Source organism: Lipomyces arxii (genome assembly GCF_038497795.1).
Source record: "Lipomyces arxii strain Phaff 12-163 unplaced genomic scaffold V1512scaffold_37, whole genome shotgun sequence".
NCBI classification, from domain to species: domain Eukaryota; kingdom Fungi; phylum Ascomycota; class Lipomycetes; order Lipomycetales; family Lipomycetaceae; genus Lipomyces; species Lipomyces arxii.
Window position 1 is genome coordinate 17605 of NW_027117736.1, and position 24764 is coordinate 42368.

At 44.8% G+C, this 24764-nt stretch overlaps 10 protein-coding genes across 10 annotated transcripts; 4 read left to right on the top strand and 6 right to left on the bottom strand.

The window, feature by feature from the left end:
- Nucleotides 1–4: 4 nt before the first annotated feature.
- On the bottom strand, nt 5–1073 carry V1512DRAFT_250151 (uncharacterized protein; the record flags this gene model as incomplete). The annotated part of the gene is made up of 2 exons (XM_066914648.1): nt 5–1000; nt 1047–1073. The coding sequence occupies 2 exons, from the start codon at nt 1071–1073 to the stop codon at nt 5–7; spliced, it is 1023 nt and encodes a 340-aa protein (XP_066769095.1).
- A 415-nt stretch (nt 1074–1488) lies between these two features.
- On the bottom strand, nt 1489–3583 carry V1512DRAFT_213433 (Utp14 protein-domain-containing protein; the record flags this gene model as incomplete). The annotated part of the gene is made up of 2 exons (XM_066913596.1): nt 1489–1815; nt 1862–3583. 2 exons carry the CDS (start codon nt 3581–3583, stop codon nt 1489–1491), a joined length of 2049 nt encoding a protein of 682 aa, XP_066769096.1.
- Nucleotides 3584–4128: 545 nt separating this feature from the next.
- Nucleotides 4129–5724, bottom strand: V1512DRAFT_250153 (vanillin dehydrogenase; the record flags this gene model as incomplete). The annotated part of the gene is made up of 5 exons (XM_066914649.1): nt 4129–4263; nt 4311–5087; nt 5135–5371; nt 5414–5473; nt 5524–5724. The coding sequence occupies 5 exons, from the start codon at nt 5722–5724 to the stop codon at nt 4129–4131; spliced, it is 1410 nt and encodes a 469-aa protein (XP_066769097.1).
- An 890-nt stretch (nt 5725–6614) lies between these two features.
- V1512DRAFT_230982 (FAS1 domain-containing protein) lies at nt 6615–9701 on the top strand. Its single transcript, XM_066913971.1, has 2 exons — nt 6615–7634; nt 7679–9701. Exons 1-2 carry the CDS (start codon nt 6836–6838, stop codon nt 9520–9522), a joined length of 2643 nt encoding a protein of 880 aa, XP_066769098.1. The 5' UTR covers nt 6615–6835; the 3' UTR covers nt 9523–9701.
- V1512DRAFT_278468 (uncharacterized protein) lies at nt 9661–11487 on the bottom strand. Its single transcript, XM_066917966.1, has 3 exons — nt 11302–11487; nt 10633–11218; nt 9661–10589 (listed from the first exon to the last, which is right to left on the bottom strand). Exons 1-3 carry the CDS (start codon nt 11422–11424, stop codon nt 9748–9750), a joined length of 1551 nt encoding a protein of 516 aa, XP_066769099.1. The 5' UTR covers nt 11425–11487; the 3' UTR covers nt 9661–9747.
- Nucleotides 11488–11760: 273 nt separating this feature from the next.
- V1512DRAFT_213452 (armadillo-type protein) lies at nt 11761–14657 on the bottom strand (the record flags this gene model as incomplete). The annotated part of the gene is made up of 6 exons (XM_066913597.1): nt 11761–12041; nt 12094–14131; nt 14184–14261; nt 14338–14442; nt 14489–14547; nt 14615–14657. 6 exons carry the CDS (start codon nt 14655–14657, stop codon nt 11761–11763), a joined length of 2604 nt encoding a protein of 867 aa, XP_066769100.1.
- A 357-nt stretch (nt 14658–15014) lies between these two features.
- On the top strand, nt 15015–15693 carry V1512DRAFT_268489 (uncharacterized protein). The gene is made up of 3 exons (XM_066917490.1): nt 15015–15311; nt 15358–15429; nt 15476–15693. The coding sequence occupies exons 1-3, from the start codon at nt 15140–15142 to the stop codon at nt 15622–15624; spliced, it is 393 nt and encodes a 130-aa protein (XP_066769101.1). The 5' UTR covers nt 15015–15139; the 3' UTR covers nt 15625–15693.
- A 40-nt stretch (nt 15694–15733) lies between these two features.
- Nucleotides 15734–18276, bottom strand: V1512DRAFT_282109 (uncharacterized protein; the record flags this gene model as incomplete). Its single annotated transcript, XM_066918006.1, has 9 exons — nt 15734–17095; nt 17144–17288; nt 17346–17456; nt 17505–17619; nt 17667–17706; nt 17749–17882; nt 17942–17973; nt 18028–18143; nt 18195–18276. The coding sequence occupies 9 exons, from the start codon at nt 18274–18276 to the stop codon at nt 15843–15845; spliced, it is 2028 nt and encodes a 675-aa protein (XP_066769102.1). The 3' UTR covers nt 15734–15842.
- A 522-nt stretch (nt 18277–18798) lies between these two features.
- Nucleotides 18799–21188, top strand: V1512DRAFT_255477 (anaphase-promoting complex, cyclosome, subunit 4-domain-containing protein; the record flags this gene model as incomplete). Its single annotated transcript, XM_066914806.1, has 9 exons — nt 18799–18928; nt 18976–19207; nt 19256–19430; nt 19474–19756; nt 19795–19892; nt 19938–20068; nt 20119–20578; nt 20623–20677; nt 20722–21188. 9 exons carry the CDS (start codon nt 18799–18801, stop codon nt 21186–21188), a joined length of 2031 nt encoding a protein of 676 aa, XP_066769103.1.
- Nucleotides 21189–21804: 616 nt separating this feature from the next.
- V1512DRAFT_278473 (permease for cytosine/purines, uracil, thiamine, allantoin-domain-containing protein) lies at nt 21805–24004 on the top strand. Its single transcript, XM_066917967.1, has 2 exons — nt 21805–22390; nt 22442–24004. The coding sequence occupies exons 1-2, from the start codon at nt 22231–22233 to the stop codon at nt 23926–23928; spliced, it is 1647 nt and encodes a 548-aa protein (XP_066769104.1). The 5' UTR covers nt 21805–22230; the 3' UTR covers nt 23929–24004.
- The last annotated feature ends 760 nt before the right edge of the window (nt 24005–24764 follow it).

A 24764-nucleotide genomic window follows, 5' to 3' on the forward strand; every position in this document is an offset into this window, starting at 1 on the left:
ACGTCTACAGCTCCCCCTCCCATACGCCTCGAGGCACTCCACTATGTCCAGGCACCTTAAATCTAAAGATTTCTCCTCCTAAATCAGCCTCCCCGTCTGCTTCAGTCCACACATGCTCAAGACTGTCATTCATCGCCGCCGAAGTCACAAATAGCTCATCCAGATCCTTACCACCAAACACAGGGCAAGTGATTTTCTTACCCGGCAGGTGGTATATCGCCTTGCACTCGCCGGTCATCGAGTCATGCTGCACGACCTTGGCGCCTCCCCAGACCGCGATGAAGAGATCGCCTTGGGCTGAGATGGTCATACCGTCGGGCACCATTCCCTCACCTTCAATTTTGACAAGCGCACGCTTGTTAGATGGTGTCCCTGTCGCGACATCGTAGTCATAGGCCCAGACCGTCTTGGACGGCGAGTCAGAGTGGAACATGGTCTTTGTGTCCGCAGACCAGCACAGACCGTTCGGGATTTGGCAGTTCTCGAGAACAGGAGCGCAAGTGCCGTCAACTTCGAGCCTGTACAGCGTCCCAATCGGCGGTCTGTACCCGTCTTCTTCCACCATCGTGCCTGCCAAAAACCGGCCTGCCGGGTCGACGTTGCCGTCGTTGAATCGCATGATCGCGTGCTTTTCGGCGTCTTCAGTGTACACGTCGACCTTGTACTTCAACTCAGGCACCCCAAACGTAGCAATCGCAAACCCATGCCGAGCACCAACGAGAAACTGTTTAGGCGATGACTTGACCAAACATAACACGCCAATCGGTTCAGGGTACTTTGTCGTCTCGATCGAAGCTGTGCCTTCGGTCCAGGTCTTAAACGCCTCAATTGCAGGCGCATCAGGCGTGTTAAACGAGGCAATAGATTCGGACACAACAGTGCAGTCAGAAAGAGAAACACGGCTCACGTACTGTCGCGGAATGTCGAGATAGTACAACTCATCGGTCGAGCTTAGGTACGTCGGCCCTTCACCTAGCACGCAGTGTGGTGTGAGAAACGCCTGCCATGCTTAGATAACCAATGTATTGCGATCATTAAATACTTACGTTCGGGATGATATACTCGATTGGCATTTTGCGTAGTAAATGAATAGTGCAGCGACCAAGGGATCGTAAACGGCGCAAGATGAAGTTTAGTTTAAATATGAAGTCTGTTCGTCAATTACCGCACTGCAGTCTACCGCAGCCGTTCCTTGCAACTATAGTCTGTTTACATCGACTGTCATCAAACTGGCTATTACATTTACAGATAATACGAATGACATGATCTACAGAATTAGTAGATTTTCATTATGCCCTTGGTCTCAGACGAACCAGGAACTACCCCTGAACTTTAAAGTTGAGACATTGGCGAAATCGGGCATCACTAACAAGGTTTTATGAGATGCGAATTATATCCAATATAAAATATGTACAACCAAATAATGCCTGCATATTCCAACTCGTCCAAAAAATGCAACATAAAAACGTTTTGACGCTGTGTTTACGTTCAGGACGAAAACGGATTGGTCAGGGGTTCAACAACGACACCGGGCTTGACGATGATCTTCGGCTTGGTCATCCTTTGCAGCGTGGTCTGCGTACTCCATTCTTTCCCAATCGGCATCCTCAGTGCACGCTCGTATTGTTCTCGCGTCTCGTACGGGAATGGGACTTGGCTTGCCGTATACTTCGCGCTCTTCTTTGCGGCCTTTTCATTGATGATCACGTTCTTAAGCTTTGAGTCCTTTCGCTTGTCTGCCGCAACCCCTTCAATCTTCTTGACAAATTTCTTTGCATCGCCTTGTTTGCGTACCCCTTTGCCTGTCCATGAACCCTGTATAGATTAGTATCGAGACATTTAAACGACGTAGAACACATACCCATCCAGGAAGAGTCATGTCAATTTCCTTGTCACCCTCATCCTCGACCACGCGCTGCTTTTCTTCTGCAAACTCACGAACAACATCGTCGCCAGCAAACGCCCGCCTCACAAGTTCACGCTGCTGAAACTCGCTCAGCTTGGCCCGGCGGCCACCGTTGTAAAGCATCTTGACTGCAGAATCAGGCACCGCCTCGTCTAAGCCATCATCACCGGCTGCATCATCGTGCACGTCATGGACTTGAAGTATTTCGTTCAAATCAATTTTGACATCGCCAGTCTCTCCAGTAGCAGCCTTCTGAGCAGCCTTGCTTTTTCGTTTCGCGCGTTTCAGCTTGGCTTCCGACTTGGCCTCTTGTGTGCTGTCCTTCGACAGACTCAAGAGAGATTTGCCCTTGGTGACACTGCCCGGATCGACGTCCTGTATCCATGGGTTTGAAGTCTCCTTCGACCTTGGCTCAAGTTTTTTCGCAGACGACGTGCTAGACCCGCCGGCCATAGCGGTTGTGATGGTCGAAAACTTCTTTGCAAGCGGAGCCAGCGCGCTATCAATCTGATCAGACTCTTCCATCACAACTCGCAGCGCAGATTTCGACTCGGCTGTACCAGGTGCGTACTTCCGTCTGCCGTCGTTCATGACTTTTAAAGACGAATCTACTGGCTGCTCTTCTGTCGTGACTTCTTCGCCGTTTTCCAACTGCTGCAATTCCCTAAGCGCCTCCTGGTTCTGCTTCCTTATCCGGCCGTCAGCTTCCTTCATGAACTTCATAGCCATGACACCCTTTGGCTGTTCTTCCTCTTCGACCTCATCGTCAAGGAGGTTCGCAACAGCGTCATCTTCACTGCTGTACTCGTTATCTCCATCAATCTTTCGCGTCAACTCTTCACCCCGCCGTAACATCTCCTCGAGCTCGCCTCGCGCGTTCTTGTCCTTATTCAAACTCATCCGCTTCACATCGCGCGCCCACTTGCTCTTATTCTTATGTCGTAAGTCCATTCGCTCACGTGCCCGCTGAACCAACTTGTCGTAATCGTCACCGTCTTTTTCAGCGTCGCTGTCCTCATCAAGCTGCGCCGCGACCTGCTGTGCGCGTTCTCTCGCACGTTTCTGAATTTTGTGATACGTTTTGCTCTTAATCTTCTTCACCCGCTTGGCCTTCATCTCCTCGCGGAACATGAGCTCGCGCATCCGCCGTAAGTCAAGCCGTCGCTGCTTGACTTCGTCGAAGGTCAGCTCCCGGCCTTCTAAAGCGTTCATAAACTGCTCTCCTTGCATCTCGTCCTCATCATCTAGTCCAGCAGCGTCTGCCGAAGGCACAGCAGCAGCTTGCAACGGAAATTCCAAATGTTCCGCCTCGCGATTCCGTTTCACTGTCTCCTCCCACTTTGCAACATTCTCCTTCGCAATCTCGTACGCGGCTGCACGATCAACCCGCACTTCCAGCCGACGTCCAAGTCGACTCTTGACGACCTCGGATTTTCCCTTCGCGCGCTTCTCAAGTTCGTCGAGTCGCGCGAGCGAGCGTGCGCCGAGCGCAGTCGACGTGCTCTGTCGCAGATCGTCCATTGTGATTTTCTTTCGCACATGTCCAACATTGTCTCCGTCCGCCACTGCTGACTTGCGCGGAATCAAAAGTCCGAGCTGTCGTCGATTTTTAATTCTAACCTCCTCTTCAACAGGTATATTGCTTGCTGTCGAAATTGCCCGCTTCAGTTGTTTCATTGCGTCGTCTTCTTCTTCCTCCTCTCCCTCTTCGTCTTCATCTTCATTCTTGTCGTCGTCCTCATCGGCACTAGACTCGCCAGCAAAAATCTCAGCAGCAATATCAAGCTCTCTATCCTCCTCACTTTCAGAACCAGCTCCAACCTCATCGCCTCTTTGGTCGTCCTCGGCCAGAAAACTGTCGTCCGACTCTGCGCCAAGCTCATTATTATCGTCCTCAACCAGTCGAAGCGAACGCTCTAAAATTTTTTCTGCTCGTGTCGGCTTCATCCTTTGACAACTCTTTGATTTAATTAGATGCGGTAGAGAAGAGTTTTGAGATTTGAATTTTTTCTTGCGGCGCGGCTGGCAGAAATGCAACGTCGCAAGATAGTTCTGTCATAAATTGTACAATAGCGCTGCTGTACACATCCGGTTAGGGTACGTAAACCTTAATATTTTAGTTACTGTGCTACTCAATAGAATGCAAGATGAGAACAGGTATTACTTTATATATAGCTAAACGAAAATTATGCACCAAACCTACAGAACCAGCCCGAGGTACATTAGTTGCCGTCAAATCCAGAAATCGTTACAGTCTTGGTGACTGTAAACTCATCCAAACCCCAATTGGATCCAAATCTACCATACCCGCTATCTTTGACGCCGCCATGAGGTAAAGTCGACTGATCATGTACAGTCTAAATATTTTGTTAATAAGTGGTGAATATACGTTTGAACAACTTACCATGCCATTGATGTGCACTGCGCCTGATTCAATGTCGCGAGCCAGAGAAAAGCCTTTGACAATGTTTTCGGTCCAAACACTAGCAGTCAGGCCGTACCTGCTCTCGTTCACTAGCTCGACTGCTTCCAAATCCGACCCAGTTAAAATAACAATCATTGTAGGTCCGAACGTTTCTTCTGCATAGATTGGAGAATTGGGATCAACATCAGTCAAGATCGTAGGAGATAAGGTAGCGTCGTTCAACTTTTCCTTCTGCCCGTAAAGTAGAGTAGCACCGTTGTCAATAGCTTCTGCAATCATGGTATTGACTCGATCCGCATAGTGGGGTGCGATTTGGGGATAGCCGCCAAATACAGGGCTCAGATTGCTTGCAGCGGCTTTCAGTAACTCTATAAACTTTCCATAGACAGACTTGTGCACGAAGACGCGCTCGGTGCTCATGCAGATCTGGCCTTGATTAAGCCATGCGCCAACAATAATCTGACTGACAGCTTTTTCAAGGTTGGCGTCCTCGCATACGACCGACGCAGCCTTGCCGCCGAGCTCAAGTAGCGTAGGCTTGAAGTGCTCTGCTGCCGCCACTGCAATTTTTCGACCAGTGACATTAGATCCAGTGAAGTTTACTTTTCGAACATGACGACTGGCAATCAATGCTCGCACGTATTCTGCTGCGTCTTCTGGCCGAATGTGTAGAACGTTGAGAACGCCGTCAGGTAGGCCTGCATCAATTAGAGCTTCAGCGACAAAAAATTGCGATGCTGGAGAAAACTCTGAAGTCTGAAAATTTGTTATTCTTGGTCATACACGGCATGGGATCGAGTCACCTTGAAGATCGATGTACACCCGGCAGCAATTGGTAATCCAAAACTTCTCATGGCCAGTACAGGTGCCGCATTCCACGGAGCAATGCCTAATACCGGACCAATTGGTTCTCTAAACACGAAAGGCAAAACGTTGCTGGTTTCTGAGATTGGTACGGTGCCTTTGACAGAAGTGACCAGACTGGCAGCTTCAGTGAGATGCAAAATTGCATCATCGTACATTTTAGCAGCAAAATTTTTCTCATCCGTCAGCACAGTACATTTAACTGGTACACGACTTACATCCGGACTGCACTCAAGCATTTGGATCTCAATTCCATCGTTGCGTTTCCGCTTGAGTAACTATATTGTCAACATTTGCTCTTGCTTTAGTGAATCGCATATAGACATACATTTGCAGCGTTCAACAATATTTGTCTTCGCTCAATTGGAAGTACACGCTTCCATTTCTGAAAAGCAGCAGCCGATGATTCTAATGCTTCATTAATATGCTCTAAGGTAGCACCTTGAGCATAATGAAGAGGTTGTCGATCTTTGATATTAGGCTGACGAGCAGAAGAAAACACAGGAATATCATATGCGCTATTACTCATTACTATTTTTTTGCCATCAATAAGCAATGGCACGATTCTTGATTTGGCGGACATTTTATTAGTGAAGAGGTTCAAAACAAAAAATTATATTATTGTCGTAGTACTAAAGTTTTTCCCCACCATAATTCTAAAGCGTGGCACAACTTTAATTGTGTTTTAACGTACGAACCTTATCTAAATTCGAGCTGTACTTTGTGGATCAGCCTAACCCGTAGTAGGTAAATTAATTAACTTGTCTTAGGTGTTCAGGGTCCATCCGGATTTCGAATTTGGAGATCGTATTCAAGAAACACGTGCAGAAAATAATGTGTGTTTTTTTAAATACAAAGACAGAGGCGCGCTTTATTAGTACATGGTTGAATTATGTCTTCAATGAGCTCTCTAACGGGATCTGGAGCATTATAGGGATCTAAAAGCATCGAAGCGAGACCATCTAATGACATTCGTTACTTTAGTATATACAGAGCAAAATGAATCGTAAACAAAGTTATGCAACAAGAATGTGTCTTTCCGGGATCAGTATAACAGTTCACTCTATTATTTGTATTTGTCACTGTTTTGAATTGAATAAAAGTCGGCCCTTGCATTGAATTGGTCTTTTAAATGAAAGCGCTAAATTTGAGTCAACAAAATCGGGAAAATAAGAATACCGTTTTTACGCAATGAATGCATGAAATTAAATATGGCTTTTGCTATAATCGTCGTTATGTGATGACTTAAATGTCGATCATTGCTTCAAGCAGTTCTTACATTCCCAAAGTCTAAGTCAGTTCAAGGTAAATCAATCACCATTACTTAATTCATGAACAATTAAGTACGCGTCTGTTCGTCTCACACAGTCAAAGTAAACTCTGATTTAAGACATTTTTACATAAATTTTAAAACACGAAAAATGCAATAGCCACTATCAAACCTTATTTTTAAAGCCTCAATAAACTTGTTCACACAGCCACTAATACAACCCTGTCTTTCCAATTAAGGCGTCACATATTAAAATCCCGACAGCTTATCCCGCTCTTATTTACGTTCGACTCAACTTCTCGTCACCTTCTCCACACAGTGGACTTCAGGATATCTTGCACTTTTCTTGAAAAAGTTATACGGTGAAGAGATGATGATTATATCAGTTGTTAATTCAATATGCCTGTTAATTGCATTGCTGGCAAGTCCGGCACTAGCATCAGTGTCAATTGTTGACTTACTGTCTTCCTCCGGAGAATTTACAAGTCTGATTAGAGCACTGCAAAGAACTGGTCTAATTCCTGTGTTAAATATGGGCAGAAATATCACTTTCTTTGCTCCTACGAACAAAGTGCTGGACAGTCTACCGTCTGATATCCCTGATCTGCCAGAGCTTTTACAGTATCTCATCATCACAGATCCAATTGTCTCCACAGATCTCAAGGAATCGGAGTCTGTTTACTTCTCTCACTACAAATCTCCTGCATCGCCTGGCACTCCTCTGGCAATGAATGTCGAATTGCTTCGTGCCGCAGATGGCGAGCCTATGAATGCTGTTGGAAATAGACTCGTTCTTGGATACGGGGCTGCGAATGTAATCCGACATGACTGGATGGCAGACAATGGAGTTATACACGTTATTGATAACATTGTCCCAATTCCAAACACACTCTGTCCTTCAATTTCTTTGGCTTCGCAATATGGCCCAACTAGACTGTTTTCTCAATTAATTCTTAGGCATCCAATGATTTGCTATCTTCTTAATAGAGCACAAGATACTGCAACACTTTTGGTACCACTGGATAGTGCATTTTTACTACTGAATGACGTTGAACTGGCATATCTGTTATCTGAAGCTGGTCATGATGACCGTTTGCGATTCTTAGGTGCCCATTTTCTGTATTCAAATGTCTATCGTCAAAACGATACAACGGGCCAAGGCACATATGGTACGTTCCCTTGCATCTTTGTTTTCGCACACTAACATTTACAGTACCATCTATGTCCGGTGAGCCGGTAAAGTTGCGAGCTGTTTCAGACGGAATTTTAGTTAATGACGTTATTACCACTGTTGAGCACGATGTTATCTTTCAGAATGGTGTGATTCACGTTGTGCCTTCCTTGTTAAAGCCAAGAACCTTTTTTCAATTTACGCCGCGAAAGTATCTTTATGGCTTAAACGCGACCACATTTGCGGACGAGTTGTTGTTTCATGACTTTAGTGCCTACGTCGATGATACTCATACAATGCAGACCATTTTTGCGCCTGTTGATACTACCGGTGGAGATATACCGCTGTCGCTTCATGGATTGATGTATCACTTTGTTGAAGGTAATTACCTCGACTTTGATCATTCCACCACGTTGCAGAGTAAACTCCAATTGCCTGCGCTTAATGGACACAAACAGCACATCAGTATTACTGTGCATGGCAACGGCAACATTCTCATCAACGACATGTCTCGAGTCGTGAGTGCACCGGTCAAAGTCGGCAACACGGTCATTATTCCTATCGATCGTGCATTCTCGTTACCACCCGTTCTGAAAGAAGCTCTCGGCTCTGTTTTTGGAGCTCACAAGACTTTTGATTTGTTTGAATCGCTTGGTCTTTTTGCTGATCATGCCATTCAGGGTGCTACGTTACTTGTTCCCGACGACGACGCTTGGGCCAAACTGGGTAGCGTAGGAAAGTACTTGACTAGCTCTCCGAAGTTACTTCAGACCTTGTTTTACCATTTGATGCTCACTGAACCTCTGTATTCTTCTTCATTCGGCCAAGATGCAGTCACATACCAAACGGTTGCAGGCACCACAATTTCGATTGCTGCAACTGAGAATAAAGACTCACTATTACTTGATGGCGACGTTGCGCAATCCATCGTGTCACTGACCTCGCCTGATGTGTTGTATGAGGGCGGTGTTCTTCACGGTCTCTCGTCTCTTCCTATGCCAAAGTCCATAACCGTCACTGCACGTGACCTTTTGGACGTAGAAGATGTTAATACTTTTGTTGACTTGCTCGAATGGGTCTCGCTTGCTGAGACCGTTTTGGCTGATGACAGACAATACATTATTCTGGCTCCTGCTGATGCGGTGATGTCGCTTGCGAATGTGACATATGATACTTTGAATCTGTCTAGCCTGCTTGGCCTGCATGTCTTCAAGAGACAAAATGTATTTTCAAGCTCTTTCTTCGAAGGATCTGGTGTGTATGACTCAATTGTGCCTGGTTTCCATGCCTCTATTGTTTCCACCGTTGACGAAAATCTCTACATGTTACGGATAGTTAGCAATCCCGGAATTGAGAGCTTGCAGCCGATTCGTGTGTTGTCCAGTGGAGTGACTACATCCGGAAGCGAGGTCTATGTCATTGATCGTGTACTTCCCGCTTTGACAATTCTTCCCCACATCCGTCTACCGGGTGGTTACTTTCAGTCGCACGGAGTTCTGGTCGCACTCGGTGCCGCGGTCGGTATCATTGGCTTTTTCATGATAGGTGGGTTCTGGTTTTGGATCATTCACCACGACAGCAGTCGTCGATTCAGCAGGCAGTTTAAGCAGCGTTGGATCCAGTCTGGTGCTGACAACAAGAAGAAAAGTTTCAGCTCTTCGTTCGCAAACAATGGCAGAAGCGTCATTGTGAGCGGCGAAGAAGGCGAGTTTTTAGAAGATGACGAGAGCGAAATCGACCGTCGACAATCTATTACAGAAGAGACGCCGTTCTTGCAAAGGGCTGCAGACGGACTCGGAAGCAGGGTCGATGGTGAAGCTATTGACGAGGCTGATGCCGATGCGGAAGAGGTCGAACTACTGCCTCCAGGTGCACCGGAGCTGTAAAACACTTTGCTTCAATTGTTTCGTTTTTGCTTTACTTTCTTTATTGGGGATGTTTTGTTGTATTCTCACTTGGCGCGATTTGTTTGATCTACATTGCTTATCATTTTGGCATTGTTTTTGGTGCGTTCAAATACTTTTTTCATGTAAATAGGAATGCTCGCTTTTTTATTAAACAGTCTATAGTTTTATTTGAAAGCCAACCATAGACACTATCGCGATCTATGATCATGCACTCGGTTCACCTTCTTCGTCAAACTCTTCAATCTCTTCAACAATCAAGTTTCCATTCGGCCACAGTGTTTTTTCATCCACAATCAGTTTCTCGCTATCGACCGGGAGTACGAACCGTGGCATCGGTGACACCAGATTGAATTTGTAACTGTGCTCGTAATTTTCTGGCTTACTAGGCGCTGCCGTGTCTGCCGCGCCCGAGCTTATCTCGACCGTCGATTCCGCTAACGAGCGCTCGGAAGGACCGTCATCTGCTGCAGCAGGATGTAAAATGTCAAAACACTCAACAAAAGAGTAAATGTCTTCCACCGTCTGGCTCTCTGCCAAAAACCTCGTCACCAGCCGCTCGCCGTTCTTCATCCTGATGCTGATCCGTGCAATCTTGGTCCCGGCTGGCGGCTCAGTAGTGAACTCAATCATCTTCGCTCTCAGTTCAGCGGCCCTCCATTGCCTGTACCTTTCTTTCCGCAGCACGGCGTCCAACTTTGCCTGCTCAATCCTCTCAAACTCCGCCACCCGCTCGCGTTCTATCCGGTCCAGCTCGGCTTGCTGCTGCTCGCGCTCGCGATCAGCAGACAGTGATGCCTCGTACGCCGAGTCTTGAGCCGCACGGATGGCACGCGAGCTCTCCTGCTCCTGACGCTCTGCCCGGAGCCTGCTCAGAGCGGGCTCGTGGCGAGTCATGACAGTGGACAAGTTCGCAATGAGTGAGGCGGGAGACATGTACCCTTGTAGCCGGGCATGTATTGACATTGCTGATGGGTGACTGTTTGTGGCAGATGTGTATGCAATCACTGCCATGAAAGGATATCTTGTGCATGAAAGCGCGTTTGACACTGTCGTCGTCAGCTTTGATATTTTGTAGTAAAACACTCTCACCTTGATATCCCTCCGACTCTTTCACGTTTCCACCCCATATTATAATATTATACTCTTTAATAAAATTCACTACGTCAGGATCTGCAAGCACCTCCTTATTAAACTTCGGCGTATCGTCATGTTCATCACTCTGCAGTAGCACAATCAAAAACCGCAGCTCCTTCTTCGCCAGATCAAGCGCCTGTGTGTACCCACCCTCAAAAAACGGCAGCACGTCAGTCTGTCCAACTTCTTCCTCGAAATTGCGAATAAACCGCGCAGCAGTGTCTCTAGGATTAACCGACCGCCGCTCAGACCGCGCTGCACCAAGATTCGCAGGGTACACTCCAGTCAGCCGAGGCAGGAACGGGAACAGAACCGCAAAGATGTAGTACGCGCTATGTGCGATTTTTGTGATGACAGACAAAGGAAACAGAATAATCGACGTGACTGCGCTCGTGAAGAACGACGGCTGCGCGGCAAACGTGCGAGGAGTTGGAGTCGGCAGTCGGGGTGCCACGATTGGAAGTGGGGTTGGAGGTCGTGGTGGTGGAGCGTTCGGGGCCGGGCGTAATGGGCCCTCGTCAAAGTATCTAGTCAACGCAAGCTACAATTCCACAGTCAGCACGCACAAGCAAAACGGCCACACCCTACGCATGCGTTGCGAGATCAAGACATGCTCAAACGTACCTCGACATTCCATTGACACACCGTTAGCATTTGCACCGCGCCCTCAACGTCATTTTCCGGCCAGCTCGTGACTGTGACAAATTGCTGAAGAGATTCAATCTGAGCAGGATTGAGGTAGTCCATCACGTAGTTTGCTGTGAAATGAACAGCAAAATCACGGCTTGCTTAAATCAATATTGTATAAGCTCGCACCGCAACGTCATTGATTTAACGGGGTTGGGGTACAATGATTACAAAACCCTGGTATTGTGTAAACACCAACTACGGAATTTCTATGGTAAAATCAAACTGCTAATTAGCTATCAACGTACACCTAGACCAACTTCGAGAATAGGTGAATAAAACCCGGATATTTACTGAATGATTGCTTTATCCAACGAAGAAATATGATATATGAAACTAAGTAAAGGGAGAAATATAACAAACATGTGTGACAGTTGCCGTCTAAATTGGTCAAAATCACAAAGTAACTTGATGCTTTTGTTGCTCGCGCGCCCACTTCGCGGTCTCCTTTAATGCAGCGGAAAACGACCGATCCGACCGGGCCTTGCGAATAAGATCCGTGATCCATTCTTCCCGGTAGAAATTCTTGACTCGGCCGTCTTTGTAGATGTTTGCAATGTCTCCAATTAATCCCACGATCGACCGGACTGCAGATTCGGACCGGAGCATCATCGAGTTGGTTGACACGGCAGCCAAAAATCCAAAGATAGGCTGGACGTAGGGCAGCAACGAATCGGCTAAAAGCTGTTAATCGAAATGACTGGAATAATACAAAAAACTCAAACATACGCCGATCGTGTAGTCCCTGCACAATTCCTGCGTATGCATCTAGAATGGCTTGCCGTAACTGCTCAATGTATTCAACAATATCGTATGGCGAGTCAGCCTCCTTTCGCAGACTCGACGCCTGGACCAAGACCTGCATCACTACAGTCAAGTACTTCTCAAATACCGGTCCGATTGCAGACGCAATGTCACCAAAGCATGACAAAATGCTAACCTTGACATCTCGTCGCACATCAGCATTCTGAAGATTTGAAAGAAATATGTTCATGAACATGTCGCAGTAAGGCTCAATCTGTGCACCGAGTGCAACAGCCAAATCAGCGACCAAACCGACAGCTGTGTTGCATGTTGGGGACTCTGCATCCTCTAGTGCCTTTGTCAAAAATGGAACAAAAACTTCCAAATAGACACTAAATTGTTCCTGAGCTGCACCCGCAACAGAGCCAATAGCGATAAAAATGTCTTCTTCAATGAGCGAATTGGGCAGTTTCTGCTGTAGCATGCTAACCAATAGAGTCATCAGTCTATCCAGTGATGCACGGTCTGACGGTGATACTCGCCGAACGATATTCGTCAGTACGCTTAACAAGCTGATTTGCAGCTCTTCAAGATTCGATCGATCATCACTTCCTACAAGCTGTGTTTGTGCAACGAGTGATTGCTCAAGTCTTTCAACAATCACAGCCGACAGGTTCGCAACTAACGGTAAAGTATCGGCTGCGCAAAATGACACCAAAACTCCAATAGCTTCGTAAGTTGGCGTACGCGCCGCTGGATCTGCGTTCGTGCGCAAGCTAGCATCAAGGAGACCCTTCAAAAGGACCTCATAGTACGGAGAAATTGCTGTGGTTTCAGCAAACTGACCATCTTGCCCCAGTTGCTCAGTAAGATTAATCAACGTCCAACAGCAGTTAGTCAAGACCTTGGGATGATCCTGAAAACCGACAATCAACGCTTTCATAATAGCAGGCAAGTGTGTTTCCTTATTGATGCCCTCAATGACTAAATCCGCGATACGGCCAAGACACCAAGCAACAGTGTCCTTGACCTGAAGCACAGAGTCGCTCATCAAATTCAGCATTGGTGGAAGAGCCTGACCGATGACATGCGCCAGTGTACCGTGATCGGGTCCTTCAAGAATTGAGCCAAATGCCATAACTGCAGCTTCCCGTTTTCTCCAGTCCTGTTGCTGTATGTTGACCTCAACAAACTGTAGTGTTAAGTTTACAACAGCAGACCCAGTGTCTTCAGCAAACAGCTGCAAGCAAGCTGCTGCTGCCATAGACGCATTCCAATCGTCGTCAGCGGCATATTCTTCCTGTCGAGTGAGAAGTTCGAGCAACGTAGGCAAAACTTCATTGATGGCATACTTGGCAAAATCAAAACTAGTCCGATCAACAATCTCTTCTTCTTCATAGTATTCGGATTGCTGAAGTGCAATTTGAATTTCTTCTTCGCATACAGTACTCCAAAACTCGACAGCCATGCACGCAACCTCATCGTTCTGATTCTTCATGCCTTCCACTGTCAATCCATATAGTGCCTTTTCCATATACAGCTGCATATATGAGTAGTACAGACTCATAATACGGGCAAGAGCGCCAAAAGCCGACGCCTGAAGGTCTTTGTCCGGAGCCTGAGTGGCTTCGCAAACCACCTGCATGATGTAATTTCGTTCACCTTCTCGTTCAAAGTTATCACTAATGAACTCTAAAGACATAACCAGTGCATTAATGGCGGTCTGTCGGACTACTATCGAAGGCTCCTGTGATCGTGCACCTTGAACGATGGCAGTCAAAATTCCGTTTGCCTGAGCAGCGACACCTGAATTAGTAGGATCCGCAGTTTCACAAATGTACCCGATTGCGAGCAAAGATGCTCGCTTTACATTCACTGGCTGATTCTCCTTTGTGTTTTCAACCAGGACTACCATCAGATCAGACCATTCATTACGCGGAAGTTCGATATCAGCAATTGCGGCCACCAATTGAGCAGCTGCGTTAGCTACCCGATCGTCAGTCGAAAAAAGTGCTCGTAAGGACTAACCCAGTGTCAAACAATTTTCAGACGGACAGAATCAATAATAAACTTACACTCTGTTTGATCTGTGCTTTTAACTCTAATTCAAGTGCAACCCATCGCGCCGATTGAAGCGATTTTGTTTTCAAGTCCTGTTATTGCAGGTTAGTAAGATGGGTCATCTCAAATCATATATGGCATCCGAATTCGAAGATCGGATTGACGTACTTTAGCTACCAGTTGATTTTTAAGTGCAATTCCGGCAAGAACCCTGACTTCGGTTTTCATAGACTCATCTGCTAGCGCAGACATGAGCATATGCAAATATGGAGCCTACATGTCCGGTTAGCCGATATTGCATAGATTGCATACTGCGTACGAAATGTTCTTTCGCTGCGAGCTCCAGCTGGGCTTCTGCCTCTTGTCTGGCCTTTGGGTCTAGTATTAATGTAAGCAGTTGCTCATTTGCTAATTCTGTAAAAAAAATCCAGCCGAGTTCACTTACCAGGGCTCATGAGAGCTGCCTCCAAGACAGAACCGATATTCATTGTGTATGACGAGTATTTACAGGAAGAACAAATGAATATGTTACGGAAAGCCCGAAAGAGTTAAGCAGACTAAATCGAGTGAACTGATGAAGAATTGGATGTTGTGGTATCGTGAGAGTGGAAGTTCAATATAGTTCAGCAGTCGATTTTGCCGTGGAGAAGTTCATGCCCTCAGTAGACTCGTGTGGTTTTCAGTTGAAGGTTGGAGAAAAAAATAAACCGTGTAAACAAAGCAGACTGTAACGCGCGCGTTTGGGTTTAAATGTGTATGTGTCTGTTAGAATTAAAACTTTAAGCGTAAAATGTAAGTGTGTACAATTGTAAGAAGCAATTATGTCATGACAACACAATGAAGAACAAACAGCAACATAGAATTTGGATCTGATCTCATTCGTTTCAAGTAGAAAACCACGTTGAAGCTTTATTGGAAGCGATTCTGAGATTAAAAAAGACATCAAATACTGTCCATATAGCCATCAATAATGAGCTTGACTTTCCAGCATCAAGACCGGCCAAACAGAGGCGGAAACAGAGGAGGACAGAGACAGCACGGCCACAATAACCAAAATGATAGACCAAAAAAGGAAGCAATTCTTGATCTTGCAAAGTATCAGGATCGGGAAATTATGGTTAAATTTGCTGGAGGAAGAGAAGGTAAGCTGTAGCATCTGATTTTCAATGAAAGCATGCTCAAAATCAGTGACTGGAATATTGAAAGGATACGATCAATTGATGAACTTGGTTTTGGACGAAGTTGTTGAACATCTCAGAGGTACGTGTTGTATGGCATTTTTGAGCATATAATTAACAATATACAGGTGAAGTTGAGGAAGAAGGAAAAGCGCCAGAAGATCAGACACGTCCTTTAGGACTCGTTGTCGTTCGTGGACCTCTGCTACTTCTCATTGCCCCAGTCGATGGCAGTGAAGAAATTGCTAACCCGTTCATACAACATGAAGTAGTATAAAATTTAGATAGGCGTGTGAGTCATAATGTACGATAGAAGATAAAAAAAAGCAAATAGCTGCAAAAAAAATTTAATGACCAAACCTTACTATATTTAAGACCATGCCGTGTGGTATTTGCCTGCCTAGTGTTACAGTATTCTACAGCCGTCAATCATACCCCTTACTATCGTCTCTGCATTGCAGGCCATTCGAGACCAACAAAACTCGCGCTATTCACTCAGCTGCTATGGCGACTGAGATCTCTAAACACTGCGTCCACGCAGTTCTTCAATTCTTTGTATGACACAATCAAGCAGCTCTGCTCATCACGAGACACCAGCATAATCTTTTCGTCCACTCCGGCGTCAAGCTTGTTTAAACATCGCAGAACATGCCCGAGGTCTACCACAGGGTGTCCATTTTCGTCATTCTGATGAAACACGTAGTCTCTAAACAGTTTGAGCAAATACCGGTCGCCTGTTTCTGACCACGCATTGTCATGATCATACTCTGGCCGCTCGTTTATGAAGTTGAACTTACACATCAGCCTTACTAGCCGCCCGTTCTCCACTTCCTTCGCCAGTTCTGATTCTAAACTGTCTTGAAAATGTAGCGAACTATTGAAGTTCTGCTGATAAGATGGCGATATCAGTCGAATGAACTCGTCAATAGCTATTAACTTAGATCGTGCGTGCTCAGGATCGGTATTATTGGTCATCTTTCCACTCAGAAGATAGATTAGCGCATTTTTCAACCCAATTGAGTATAACCGTCCAACATATTCAATGCTCTTCACCAACACTCCCTGTGCTACATTCGTGTTAGGACCAACAGATTGATTGCTACACGCAATGCTTAGAATAAGTCGGCCAAGACTATACATGTCTTCCTGTTGGAGCTGTGCCATTGATTCCGGTTGTCCATTCATATTGTTGAGACCGCATACGACGTCCATTATACCCACCGCGCCGAGTCGAATCCTCATCTTTGACGTCAAAATAATTTTTGTTGGATCCCAAACTCGAGCAGCCAAATTAGCAGAATGGATCGATTGCAAAGCTGACGACAGTTGTACAAGATAACTCCACAGAACTTGCTCAGGAACAGCCGATGTTGGCTGCCCATTTACACTGCGAACAGTATATCTAGCACTTGGTCCAAAATGAACGTCAAACAGAGTGCTTGACAGTGGGTGGTAGTCATAGACAAATATGACAGAGTTATCACCAAAAGCTCTTGTTGTGAACGCCTCAAACAGAGTCACAACATTGGCGTTTGACAATTGTCTCCACTGTTGAACAGACGCAATGGACTTTTCATCTCTAAGTCTGAAACCTTCAAGTCGCCGAAGAGCGTACGCAATCCCATCAGTTTTTGAAAAGGCCTTGTAAACCCAAGTCGAGTATCCAAACGTTCTGCTACTCCGCTCCGCGTTAGTGTCTAAAGGTACAAGTGTGTAGTAAACATCTAATGCTTCTGGGAGAGCCGAATCTGCTACGTTATTGAACGTTTAAACTAGCCTACAGAGTAGCAACATACTTGGCAAAACTTGTAAAGAAGCTTCCTCCTTTCGCTGCAACTCTTCTCGCAGGTTATCAGACAGAAAGAATCCCTGAACTGTCTTCTGATATGGTAGAAGGTGTACTTTGTGAGGTGGCATCTCGGCATACAAATGATAATTCAACTTGAAACTCACTGTTAGCACTATCTTCAACAGTCTGCACTAATATAGACAACTTACAGGTTGATAATGCATAGGCTGAGCCTGTTGGTAATACATGTCTGGCGTTGGCTGTGAGTATGGTGTCATCTGGTTGTAGTCGTATGTAGGTGTTGCGATTGGTTGCTGAATCTAATCTCGCAATTAGCTCATATTCTTGTAGTGTTCGATAAAGCTCGCCTGATCCATCAATGGAGACGCTATAGGTGTCATAGAATTGAAAGACTGTGGGTATTGGTTGCTGACACTCTGCTTTGATGCATACATATCCCCAGCTGAACTGTTGAAGCTAGAGCTGATTAAATTAGCACTGTGATCAGTCAAGAAAGCAGCTGTACGAACTTTTTTGTGACAATTGGTGTCGGCGTGACTGAAGTAGACACTATTTCGTTAGATTTACAAACAAAACTACGACCTACCATACTTCTTGGAATAAAGATGGCCGAATCTGCAGCATGTGCCGACAATGGCGACCCTTTAGTCGTTGCTGTTGTAGATGCAGTAGCGCTTGATCCTGGCATGAAAGAAGGCGATTCGACATTGAGCCTCTTCTTTGGGCTGCAGTATAAACATTAATACATGACATCCACTTTGAGCATAAAATATCGTCAACTAACAGTTCAGCTTTTGGTGCAAGTTTAGATCCGGGCTATAATGCTGTCAACATGATTCAACAGCGGCTAGTATTACGTGATCAACCTACCGTGTCGTGTCGAAATATGCATCCTGCATTCTCGTACTTGCAAAAACCATGTATTAATATGTTTCGACACAGAGTCTGTGATTGTTTTCCTGGGTTTATTGTCGGAGGTAATGATGCTATCCAACAATCAGTATCATGCTTCGGTCGACTTTAGCGATTCAGCCTACCTTTGCTTGAGGATAGTGCTGTATTGTCATTAGCAGCACCAGAGCCATCAGATACAGCTAAACTGGCAGGCTGCTTTAACATAGTCAACTTGAGATGCGCTATTCGATTCGAGGAAGTTCAAATTTCGAGACAAAAACGACCAAAAGAGACTGAAATGTGAGCCAAAAATATGCAGATAAATCTGATGCAACGCCAATGTATTTTAGTAAAAACTCCGCGTAAATCGATTAATGAGCAAGTAAACTGAACGACTTTAATGTGTTGGGCTATTTGGCGATACCCAAGACGTCTCAAATCTCACACGAAATGTAAATATGTGTCAAATAATTGAATATTTATGGTGAAAATAAGCTACTAGCTATGCATATGTTTATGTAATTCGCGACTTGTTTACGCCTTGCCGCAGTGGAATAATAGCAAGCAACGCATGTCCTTCAACTCGAAATTGCACCCAGAACGACTGAATGTTATATATAGCATTGAAAAATAGTTGAAATGGCGGCTGAAGCAGATTTGGATCGACGCACTCCGTCTTTCCGTGTACTGTCCGAAAAAGCTTTCCAAACACCAGTTCAAAGTACTGCGTTTAGCTGGTGTCCAACAATGGACTTGCTAACTGTTTCGCCTGATCCAAGATCACTATGGTTGTATAGGATGAGTGGGCAGCTAGTATGGAAGTTTACTTTAAAAGACGGCAAAAGTAGAATTTTAAATTTGGCCTGGAAACCAGACGGTTGGTGATCTATCGAGATGGGGGCAAGATGTTGACTAACTGTTCAGGCAAAATACTTGCGGTGAGTTGTTCAGATGGATTGCTACGACTGTGCGATGTGAACAATGGCAGGATTATTCACGAGATCGCAATTAATAATAGCGGATCTTGTGTTGGCTGGTTCGCAGAAGACTCCAAAGCTTGTCAATTGCGAAACCTTGGCCCGTTTGACAATATTCTAAAAATCGACATTACCTCTAGTTTGCCCAAATTAAGCGTACTACCAAATACTTCTACACCGTATGTGAAATAGACCGCGTTATAGATACAGATCTGACCGCTAGATAGTGAAAGCATATTCACTTCAAAAACTGTTCTTGACAGTATGATCAACAGCAACTTGTTTTCGGAAGAAGCACTTGCAATTGATATGCTTGTGAATGGCTGCAGCGATAGCTGTTTGGCTTTTAATATTTTTGGTCACTTTGAAATATCCAACATTCCTTTTCCAGAGAAACTTTCAGTGAGTTTGCATATTGCAATCAGTCGCTTAACTAACCAGAAAGCGCATGCAGCCTTTGTGCCATACAACTAACGACGACATGTCTTTTCATGCATTTCTAGTCGATTCTGAAGATCATGGGTTATATCTAGTTCCTATGCGACTACATTTCATTCGGAGGTTTGGAAGTGATCTCGCAATGATTTCTTCAATCTCTTTTCGGATCCAGTCACTCTTACTTTACATTTCAGATGTCATTAGTACTATTGAGGCAGATTGGAAAGCAATGAATGATGCTTTGAAAAGATTTATGAAGTCTGCAGACGAGAGCTTTGCCGGTGATGATGGTAACTCGATATATGCTGAAGTAAACTGATGCTAACAGATTTAGGTCCAATACAGTTGAAGTTATTGGAAACAGCTATAATGGGTGTGCCGGACGCTTCATTCAAGAAATGGGTTAATGATTATTTATCAGACAGAGTATGTAACCGTGCATTGAAAATGGGGGTTGGTATTGATTGACAGGGAATTCGGGCTTGGAGGAAGATTGCAGTTACAGGATACGAGGCTATTCGGAAGTTAATATTGGAGCATCTTATTCCGGCATGCGAGCGTGCAATGGTACTGGTAACACATCTCAGGGGTCTCGCAAGATGGTAAGCGGGTATTTGAAGTTTGTCAAGAGATTACACTAATTTGGCGGTAGGCGTGAACGCGGCGTTCACCTTGGATTAAATCCTGAAATGTTTACGAGCATAATCGATATATTTGGCAAGCTAATTGGGATTGGGCATGATCTCTTGTGGGATCTGAATAAGGAATATGAGCATTTTCGGGCTTTTATACACTGGATTAAATACGTTCTGGATGAAGCTATAAATGACGAAGGCGCTGCAGATGATCCTCAAAATCCAATCGAAACAGTCAAGGTCGCGACATATGTGACACAATATCTGAGTCAGCCCACGATGCGCCAGTACTGCGAGCAGATCAATGGCGACAAACATTTAAGTACTATTGTGGGCGGTTTAAAAGAATCGTGCGCTATGGCGTTTCGGACGGCCGCGGACGCGATGAAGGTTCATGTTGTATTTGGGGCGCCGATGTTGGTCGCAAGTAATGTCAAGGCGAATGAGCTCCAGATTGGTGCCCGAATATTGCAGTCTGTAGGTTATATGATAATGATTACGAATGCGTACTTACGATTTAGGACAATAGCATTGTGTTATGTGCGATTGTTGCAAAATCTGAAAAGTCTGATAAAAGTATAATAACCGATTTCTTGATTCGAACTCTGCTGACTTATTAGTTCTTGTGATGGCAACTCAGATATCTGCAAATCCGGCGGTGATCATGTCGCAGTTGACCAAAGTTGTATTGTTATCGATGAATTCATATAAGATGGGACAATTATCGTTTATCGATGACGAGAAAATAATGTTTCTGTTGCATCCAACTTCCGCTGAAGGAACACATAGAGTGGCTTCTTTAGAACTTCAGAAGTTGTTAGCATATGGGCAGGAAATAGACACAAGCGTATCATCAGACGAGATTTGGGCACGGGCCAAAAATACGATGGAACCTGTGTGGTCGCAATGTCGTGAGTTTGGAGAAAGCTTTGAGCCTGTCGCGATGGCTGTGAACGGACGAAAAGGTAGAAGGGTGGGGTGTGTGCTAGCTGATGATGGTCAGCGGTTTCTAGTCTTCGATCTGGATGACGACGAAGAGGGCGAAGATGAAGAAGACGAAGAAGAAGATAGCATGATGGAAGTTTAGCCTGAACTCCTCAACTTGTACATAATTAAGGCGATGTATTATAATGCAGTCAGGCGGTGAAATGACATTTCAGTAACTTAGTGTATGGGGATGGTACTAGTGATATGCCGACACCGCCTCGTTTTAGGACTACTATAGTGAAGACTTGTATGGTGGCTTGAAGGCGTAGGACGAAGTCATCGAGGCTTTTGGGGGCTTGCATCATGTGGAATGACTAGTGAGTGGGCGAGAGACTGAAGCATGATCCCACTCGTATTGGATAAGTGAGCTTGGCACTGTTAAAACATTTACGAGAAGGTGACATCAAATGACTAGAACAGAAATTCATTAGCACAGAATTTGCGAAGCAATCTAGTGAAATAAATCCTCGGCATCAACGGAAATGCCTGACAGTGCAGGATGATGTTGTTAACGCAGGGCGTCACATTAAGGGAAATTGTAATAATGACACATGCACTAGCAACGCCATGAAAATTTTAAGTTTTTCAATTGATTTTTGTCACCAACTACTTTGACCGTTATCTGTGGTAATCTGACAGGAATTTTTCACAGGGTGCCATTGATAACAAGTCGAACATGATAAGAGACAATGAGTTGACGATTAAACCAGATTTGGACAGTGGGGTTGGCGCCGAGCCGCACTAGTCCAGCTGTGGAGGCCAAGCCTAATTTACCCTTAACCTTGTATGTAAGCTACCTCGATATGCTGCTTACAGCTGGTGCTCTTACTCCTCAATATCACTTGAAAATAAGGAATTCGGCAAAGACTGCGCTATACTGAAATGATTTTAGTACTTCTGAACTTGAATCGCAGCTTGGACATTTCAACAGATATTGCCAATAACATAACATAGAGTGGCGGTAAAACTGGTGCCAAGTCCGGGCTTATCTATCAATGATGTTCTACTCTTTCCTTTCTCAAGTTTTCCTTATCTTTGATCTTGGGCATCTCGTTTGGATATGAATTTTTTGTGGTGTTGACGGAGGTTAAAAAGGGTCTCAATTCCTTCTGTGTTGTACAAATTAGCGCACTTAACCGACTATGGGCGAAGAACAAACACTTTCAACTTCTGCGACATCAATCAACGGCGGTATGTGGAGTCGTATTGCGAAACGTCTTGAGGTTGAAGGGAATACTGGTGACTCGAACAAGGATCTTGATCCTGTCCCGTCTGAACAGCGAATATGGAATTGGTGGCATTGTAAGCTTCATAGTTTTCTGCAGGTAGATTGACAAGACTGACAGCAAAAAGATATTTCTTACTGGATTTCTGATAATTTTACACCGTCTGGATGGCGTAAAGCCGCAGCGCTTATGCAGATTGGTATGTCGTGGAGAATTGCTCTGCTGAACGTCGCCGTATCTGAAATCTTGATTGCGCTTGTCATTACCGTTAACGGTTATGTTGGTGCTAAGTACAACATTTCCTTCACTATTCAGTCTCGTGCATCATTTGGATATTACTTTTCTATTCTTATGATTTTTATGCGTATGGTTGTTGGTACTTTCTGGTACGGTATTTCAACCTATACGGGCGCTGAATGTGTCCGATCCATGATCTACGCGATCTGGCCGTCTTTCCACAACGTTCGCAACACTCTCCCTGAGTCTGCAAACATTAATACTCAGTTTATGATTTCATATCTCGTGTATTTCATCACCATCCTTCCTCTTCACTACGTGCCAATCCATCGAATTCGATTCTTGTTCACAATCAAGGCAATTGTTACTCCAATCATCGGATTTGGCATTATGGGTTGGACTGTCAAGAACGCGTCAGTTGGCGCTGAGTCTCTCTGGACCCAAGGTAACACTGTCCATGGCTCAACTCTTGGATGGGTCTTTATGTCCGGTGTATATTCAAACATGGGCGGCTGGGCTACACTTGCAGTCAACGCTCCTGATTTTACTCGATATGCTATTTCTCCTAAGCATACGTACACTATGGCCATTGCACTTCCACTTACCGCCACTTTGATTGCTTTCTTCGGTGTTGTCGGTGCTGCCGGATCCAAGGTCTTGTTTGGTCAAATCTTGTGGGATCCGTTGTTGTTTATTGATAACTGGACCTCTTCTGGAGGCCGCGCTGCTGCTTTTTTTTGCGGTCTTGGGTTCTATCTTGCTCAAGCCTGCGCTAATATTTCAGCTAATTCCATTTCAGCTGCTAATGATTTGAACTGCATGTTCCCAAAATACGTCAATATTCGGCGTGGTCAGTTTATTGTGGCTTTCATTGGTGCATGGGCGTTGACGCCATGGAACATTTTGACTGGCGCCACCGCGTTTTTGTCGTTCATGAACGGCTACTCGGTTTGGCTTGGCCCACTTTGTGGTATTTTGGTGTTCGACTTCTATCTCGTTCACAAGCGAAAGTACAATGTTTGGGAACTTTACAAGAAGGATGGAATTTACAGTTATGGCAAGTATGGAACAAATTGGCGCTCAGTGATCGCATTCTTTATTGGATGGGTACCACTGTTCCCTGGATTCTTGCCAAGTGTCAATAATCGTGTTTCCGTCAGTGCCGGAGCTATCCATTTGTATGACCTCGGATACTTCTATGGATTTGGTGCGGCAGGTTTGTCGTACTGGCTCATTTGTAGCTTTTGGCCTGCAAAGAAGACTATGCTTGATCGCGGGGTCTACCCTGATGATGACATCCTTATCGCACGCGACGTGGAGGAAGAAGCTGGATCGTTTGTCGATAGCACAAGTGTTGAGAAGAAGTATTCCAATTAATGTTTTTGTATATAGCAAGAATTTCTAAGACAATAAACTAGATCTAATGCTCAGTGATATTTTTTTTTCTTTCTTTGCCAAGACTAGCTTCGTCACTGCTCTTTTATCGGTTATGATTGATCCATCTTTGAGCAGAACTGCGAATCTTAAGATGTTAGGTTTATTTGGGTGCTACTACTGCACAGAGCAACTCTCTATACTATCTATGCCTAACTTTATTTAAATTAACATAGCGCAGTTCTCTCGCAATCTGACTAGCCATCTAGCTCAGTCTCATGCGGAGTTCTCGTAAGCTCTACAGTGAAGTTATTATATCAAAGTAACGTATTGTATGGTTCCACAGCCAGCAAACTATAATTAATTACAACAAATAGTTAGAGTGTTTATATACAGAGTATCAGACTTTCAGCTCAGAAGCTCCTAACGAAGCTTAGCACGTAAAAAACAATGCAGTAAAGCAGTTATAAGCTCATAGTAGCAAATAGCGGTCTGTCATTTTCATTCTGACGGCCAAATTAGTGAATTATCATTTGTGAAACAGCATAATGATAATCAGATTATTGTTATACTCGTGCATGATAGTATGCTGCTAGTATCCAAGAAGTTCTGTAGCTCCATTGTCAGCCTCAATCATCATGAGACCACAGAACCACAGTGCATTAGAGTACCAGACCAGTAGACCAAAGGTCATCTAGACATCTGATACTGCAGACTGATTGACGAGTACATAGCGTGCCGGACCAGTAGACCAAAGTCATCTAGACATCCGACACTGTAACATATCGATACCGATCAAAACTAGGCCCGGTTCAAAGTCAGAAGTCCTTGCGTACAAG

Excerpts from the sequence above, each read along its gene's own strand:
- V1512DRAFT_268489 (XM_066917490.1), top strand. The coding sequence starts at position 15,140 with ATGAGCTTGACTTTCCAGCATCAAGACCGGCCAAACAGAGGCGGAAAC. Across the intron at positions 15,312-15,357 it reads ATTTGCTGGAGGAAGAGAAG|TGACTGGAATATTGAAAGGA; the intron begins GTAAGCTGTAGC and ends GCTCAAAATCAG. Across the intron at positions 15,430-15,475 it reads AGTTGTTGAACATCTCAGAG|GTGAAGTTGAGGAAGAAGGA; the intron begins GTACGTGTTGTA and ends AACAATATACAG.
- V1512DRAFT_278468 (XM_066917966.1), bottom strand. The coding sequence starts at position 11,424 with ATGGACTACCTCAATCCTGCTCAGATTGAATCTCTTCAGCAATTTGTC. Across the intron at positions 11,219-11,301 it reads TGTGTCAATGGAATGTCGAG|CTTGCGTTGACTAGATACTT; the intron begins GTACGTTTGAGC and ends GTGGAATTGTAG. Across the intron at positions 10,590-10,632 it reads AGAGTCGGAGGGATATCAAG|TGTCAAACGCGCTTTCATGC; the intron begins GTGAGAGTGTTT and ends TGACGACGACAG.
- V1512DRAFT_230982 (XM_066913971.1), top strand. The coding sequence starts at position 6,836 with ATGATGATTATATCAGTTGTTAATTCAATATGCCTGTTAATTGCATTG. Across the intron at positions 7,635-7,678 it reads AACGGGCCAAGGCACATATG|TACCATCTATGTCCGGTGAG; the intron begins GTACGTTCCCTT and ends TAACATTTACAG.
- V1512DRAFT_278473 (XM_066917967.1), top strand. The coding sequence starts at position 22,231 with ATGGGCGAAGAACAAACACTTTCAACTTCTGCGACATCAATCAACGGC. Across the intron at positions 22,391-22,441 it reads AATATGGAATTGGTGGCATT|ATATTTCTTACTGGATTTCT; the intron begins GTAAGCTTCATA and ends GACAGCAAAAAG.